This window comes from Triticum urartu, chromosome 3A (assembly GCF_056163025.1).
Source record: "Triticum urartu cultivar PI428250 chromosome 3A, HENAU_Tu73, whole genome shotgun sequence".
Lineage (NCBI taxonomy): Eukaryota > Viridiplantae > Streptophyta > Magnoliopsida > Poales > Poaceae > Triticum > Triticum urartu.
In genome coordinates this window covers 26,395,577-26,401,473 of record NC_141875.1, presented here as the reverse complement: position 1 = coordinate 26,401,473, position 5,897 = coordinate 26,395,577, and the positions used below count along the sequence as shown (strand labels likewise).

The 5,897-nt window shown below is 46.5% G+C and overlaps 1 protein-coding gene across 1 annotated transcript; it reads left to right on the top strand.

The window, feature by feature from the left end:
• The first annotated feature begins 2,228 nt into the window (after positions 1-2,228).
• LOC125547730 (putative glutamine amidotransferase GAT1_2.1) lies at positions 2,229-4,189 on the top strand. The gene is made up of 2 exons (XM_048711526.2): positions 2,229-2,621; positions 2,718-4,189. The coding sequence occupies exons 1-2, from the start codon at positions 2,525-2,527 to the stop codon at positions 3,941-3,943; spliced, it is 1,323 nt and encodes a 440-aa protein (XP_048567483.1). The 5' UTR covers positions 2,229-2,524; the 3' UTR covers positions 3,944-4,189.
• Positions 4,190-5,897: the final 1,708 nt, after the last annotated feature.

Here is a 5,897-nt window from a genome sequence, read left to right as displayed (position 1 = left end):
AAGAAACCAAATTTTAAGACAATGTTAAATAAGGAATTTTCTCAACTAACTTAGCTAGTAGCACAATGGCAGCTTTGACCTGCATGCCAGTTAGACGGTCGAGCTGGCTAAACATCTGACCTGTTCCACGTTTACCACGAGGACGAGCACGCACGCTGGCCGCTGGGCGTACACATCAACTGCGTGTCATCGGCCTGCCCAGGATAACGACCAAACACGTACGCATCTGCTCTCACTACTCACAAAATTTATCATATTAAACCCATTTAAATTACATGGCTAATTTGTCAAAATCATGTGGCGAAGCAAGAGGCACATGCCTCTAAGATTACGTCAGTCATGCTAGATTCTTGAAGCAAAAATGCCACGTCTGAACAAGTTCATGTCTTATTGCCAAAACAAAAGTGAAAAAGACGAATGGTCACCAAAACAGCATGGCGATTTCTCACGAATTAAGGGTTGCTTCTAATGGGTCGATAATAAGGTTCGAACAAGCGCAAGTTGCCACGTACGTACCATATGTGTTAGAAAAGAAATTGTTATATATTGGCAAAGACCATGCATGCATGACTATTTTGCTCTATCAGAAAAGGATAGTAAATATCTCAAATATTCCAAAGGAAGGACATTTTCAATTTGCTCTAACTTGGAAATCATTAAACAAGTAAAAACACATGCATCTTGTACAATTTATTATGAGCATGTGCCCAATTTCATTTATCTCCTCTACTTATAAGTACTAAAAATACTCCCCCTGTTCCTTTATGTAAGGTATAGTTTTTAGGCTCAGTGACCAAGGCAACAAATTATTGATAATTGAGGACGAAATTACGCTTGGCAAGTTTGTTGGTTAGTGGCAAGTAAATCAGTTAGGCTATACGATGAAGAGATACTGACAATCAGGGCAGAGATACGTCCCTTCTTTTTCTAGAAAAAGATATACATGCAATCAGAAGAGAGATCCTTTCCTTTATTTTGGAGGGCTAAAAAGGGATCATGAGAAATTAGAAGAAATTAATGCACCTTACATTGTGGAATCTTATCAAAAAAAACATATACTCCCTCCTTCCATCTATATAGGGCCTAATGCGTTTTTCGAGGCTAACTTTGACCAAATGTTAGAGCAATAATATATGACATGCAACTTACGCAAAGCACATCATCAAATTCGTATGTGAAAGGAGCTTTCAATGATATAATTTTCACATTATGCATGTCATGTAGTATTAATTTTATCAATAGTCAAAGGCGGTCTTGAAAAACGCATTAGGCCCTATATAGATGGAATGAGGGAGTGCACCTTTTTTTTTGAGACGTAACATATACACCTTATATAAAGGAACGGAGGGAGTAACATTCATTTGAGGAACAATAATATGGATCGGAGGGAGTAGCATTTTTTCGTCCACATTATCCTTCATTCAACCTTAGGTACTTCTCCTCCTTTTCTTCATGTTGATTTTTTCGCTCATATATCTGGTTTTTTCAACAATTATTTTTTTTTTGTAAAAATTGACTTAATTGCCACACCGTCTATTGACTTATCATGTTTTCCTTTGGTAAGCCAATAAGTGCTTACCAAATAAAATCCTAAAACTTATTTTTGGCAGGTAAATCACATGTAGAAATTTATTTGTAAGCACTTATTTACATAATCATATTAATATGGGAAGGTAAATAATGGGCTAGCATATTAGAATTTTTATACCCCATTGCAATTCATTGGTGATTATCTATTTTACTATCACAATTTTGGAAACATAGCCATTGTTTAAACTTGATAGATGATGGAGGCTGAGTAGAGGTTGGTGCGAGCTGTAGTTGTTTTTTTTTCTTCCGGAAAAACTTCCAATCTATTCATCATTTGTCATGGCAGTACAAAAAATATCATAAGCAACAAAAATTATATCCAGATCCATAGAATACCTGACGACGACTATAAGCACTGGAGCAACACGAACACAAACTTAAAGTTCATCTAAACCAAATAGAGCCCAAAGTTGACATGGCTTTCTGGCATTTTAAATTAGTGTGATTTGTCATTGTGGGATGAAGACTGAAGAGATTAGAGCAATCCGTAGCATATCCTGTACTGGAGTGCTGGATATGCGTCAATGACCAATGCTGACCAGCTAGAGTATATTTCAAAAAGAAAAAGAAGAACTTACTTTTGGGTGTACGTAGCAACACCACAATTGGTCCCTTTGACCTGTGGTGTCTGCACGCGGCGGCTAGACGGTGTTGCACTGCACACAGACGTCGTTAATGACGTGGGCGCAAGTTTCCTCCTCCTGGCGCGCATGGTAATACGCTCCAGTTTTGGCACTAAATCAATTTTTACTCAGAGCCAGGATGATTTCGTGATAAGATTGCTGCATCAGCTACCGCCCCCGATTGCCTTCTATAAATACGTCGATCCAGATACATCTTCCCCACACAAATCCAAGAAAACCAACAAGATCACCGACCCACCATTGATCTCCAACCTTCTGGTTGAGAATTCCGAGGCAAGAGGTAGCTAGCCATGTCTCCCTCCCCTGATCTGTCCTCCCGGATCCTCCCCCGTGTGCTCATCGTCTCCCGCCGCACCGTCCGCAAGAACAAGTTCGTCGACTTCGTCGGTGAGTTTCTTGTTTCATCACTTTATCCATGCCGGAAAGGTGTTGGCTTCGTTGGAAGAATGCTGCAATTTCTGACGTTTCCATTGATGGATGCAGGGGAGTACCACCTGGACCTGGTTGTGGGCTACGGCGCGGTGCCGGTCATCGTGCCGCGGGTCGCCGGCGTGCACGCCATGCTCGACTCCTTCGAGCCCATCCACGGCGTGCTACTCTGCGAGGGCGAGGACATCGACCCCTCCCTCTACGACGCCGGCGGCGACGACGGCGACGGCGACGCGCTCTCCCAGGAGCAGCTCGAGGCCGTGCGGCGCCTCCACCCGAGCGACGCTGCCCTGGACCACGAGAAGGACTCCATCGAGCTCCTCCTCGCGCGCCGCTGCCTCGAGCGCAACGTCCCGTTCCTCGGCATCTGCCGCGGCTCGCAGGTGCTCAACGTCGCCTGCGGCGGCTCGCTCTACCAGGACGTCGAGCACGAGCTCCACCCCGCGGCCGACGATGCCGTCTGCCACATGGACTACGCCAACTACGACGGGCATCGGCACCCTGTGCGCGTGCTGCCCGGCACGCCGCTGTACGACTGGTTCGCGGAGTCGCTGCTCGACGGCGACCAGCTGATGGTGAACAGCTACCACCACCAGGGCGTGCGGCGGCTTGCCGAGCGGTTCGTGCCGATGGCGCATGCGCCCGACGGCCTGATCGAAGGGTTCTACGACCCTGAGGCGTACAACCCCGGCGAGGGCAAGTTCATCATGGGGCTCCAGTTCCACCCGGAGCGCATGCGCAAGGAGGGCTCCGACGAGTTCGACTTCCCCGGCTGCGCCAAGGCCTACCAGGAGTTCGTCCGCGCGGTGGTGGCATACCAGGGGAAGCTTGCCGCCACGCACGTGCACGTCCGGAGCGCGGTCACCACGTCGCCCAAACTGAACCAGGAAGTGGAGAAGCAGCGCAAAGTAATTGGGCGGAGCGTCTCGCTCGCCAAGAACATGTACGTGTTCGGCAACAACACCGTAGCGCAGCTTCCGGCGGAGCACCGGAACGGGGACCTTGACGCCGGCGAGGAGCTCCTGGCGTCCAACACGGCGCTGAGTGTGCAGCAGGAGAAGCGGCTGAAGCAGATGGGCGCGACGGTGCGGAACGCGTCGGGGTACATGAACAGGCTCAAGGTGAGCGAGGAGCGGGAGGCGGCGGCGCGGGCCCTCATGGCGAAGATGTCGGTAGCCCAGCTCGCCAGCCTCGCCGCCTTCTACCGCGCCATGGGCAACGTCTGCTCCGAGGTGCTCGACGCCAAGCTCCAGCCGCCGTCTCCAACCCTGCACGAGTGACCCGTGCGTCCTCTGTCTATGTGAACCTGGCCGGAAATGCTTGCTTGGTTCATCAGAAATCCAAATATTGCATGGCATCCTGAATTAATTAGACCGTGATGTTGATGCATGTAACTCGACAAGTGTTAGTTGACTTTGTTTCTGTGTCCGTACATGGCATCTAGCGCTGACTTTGATGAGCTGAAATGAAAGACGAAGAGAGTAAGTAGTGTAGATCGTTCGTAATTGAGGTGTCATTCTGATCCAGTGGTCATCCCCTCGTATGTACTCCTATCTAACTTGTGTGCCACAGTTTCTTCATCGAATTAGCTTCATGAAGCGGAAAAATATGAAGCTACTTTTCGACTGTGCAGGAGGGGTGATGATGTCGGTGCACCTTCGGCTCGGCTTGCTCTAGTGTTTGTAGTCGTTATTAGGTGGTTTACAGATGTGGATACAATATGTTTTTTCTGATGTTCTCTGTGCTACCTTGACAATTGATAAATATATCGAATGTTTTCTTTAAAAGAAAAATAGCAAATGTGTTGACTTCATCAGTTGGACGGCTAGCATTTTTTAGCAAGTTCCGTTCTCAAACCACTACTACTGGCTAGCAGTAACATTCTGTTGGACAAAACAAAAACTTATCGCCGCATCTGCATGACGCCAGAAAGGGAGCAGTAGCAAAGTTTTTGGTCACATGGGAAGCGCCAAAGGCACAGCTGATGGCCACGGACGGTCTAGGAGCTTCATTCAGGGTAGTTGCCAACTAACTTCGGAGAACTGCTAGTGGCACCCTGATGTGCCGTGGAAAATGCACGAACGAACGAACGACATGGTGGCATGCATGCATGGCCAACAGGTTGCAGCTCTGCCGCAACACTTGGCCAGCAGGCGGAGTGGTCAACAGTAACTCTAGATCAGTGCGATAACTGCGGTGCAGCCCAGAGTAGCGTAGGCAGCACTTTATTTTCTTTGACCAAAACGTAGGCAGCACTTGCACGGCGCTCTTGGTTTTATTTTAGGATGGGAATGGGCCGGACTGGCCTCTCTATTCTCTTGAGGGGTCATGGAGCATTGGAACCGGCCCAATAGTCCATCCAACTGGACCCATTTTAATACACAAGAATAATTGTTTAAAAAATACACAAGCATAAGTAGCAATGTCTCAAAAAAAGAAGAAGAATAAGTAGCATTTAAAAAACAACATTATTTCTAGCATCATTTGGCTGTTGGGATTTTTAGTAAGCTAAGATATTTAGAATTTACATGTTCAAAGAATATGCCCCTCCGTTTCTATATCAACCATGAATCTTTCCCATCATAAGTTAGCATATTTGCAACTTTGAAACAAAAATAGTCTTGGTCAATAGTTTGAAGTTTTTATATAAGCACATGGGTAACAACCTTGCAAAGGCATGTGCATTGTAACGGCAGACTATAACGTTAGGCACCTGAATTGGGGTTGAACCTTTTGTCCGGGTATGCCGCTGGTGGCGGGCTCCTCTGGCCCAATTTTTAATGAAGTCATCCGAAAAGACCCATCGACCATGAAATTATGGGCCGGACCAATGTCCCAATGGTACCGTTGGCATATTCCCATGGTGAGTTTCATTCACTTGTGGAGATAGAAGAATATGGTTCAAAAGGTCAATTTGGTGCACGAACTCTAGTGAGCCTTATATTTTGTAAAGTGCCAAAATGCCAAGAGGTAGTTGAGGGCGATCAAACTTGCTAAATCTCAGTCGACTGAGACTTTTTAAGGCCCAATCGATGCTATATTCGTAAGATCTTACATTAAGATCTGTGTAATTTTCTTCTTCAGTCTTTTCCTTTTTCTTTTTAGATTACTCCCTCCGTCCCATAATATTAGAGCGTTTTTGACACTAGAGCGGTTTTGACACTAGATAGTGTAAAAAACACTCTTATATTATGGGACGGAAGGAGTATGTCACTTGGCTGCGAGGGAAATGGA

Bases quoted from the DNA above. Each gene is read 5' to 3' on its own strand.
- LOC125547730 (XM_048711526.2), top strand. From the start codon at position 2,525: ATGTCTCCCTCCCCTGATCTGTCCTCCCGGATCCTCCCCCGTGTGCTC. The intron at 2,622-2,717 runs GTGAGTTTCTTG...TGATGGATGCAG, and splicing joins CAAGTTCGTCGACTTCGTCG to GGGAGTACCACCTGGACCTG.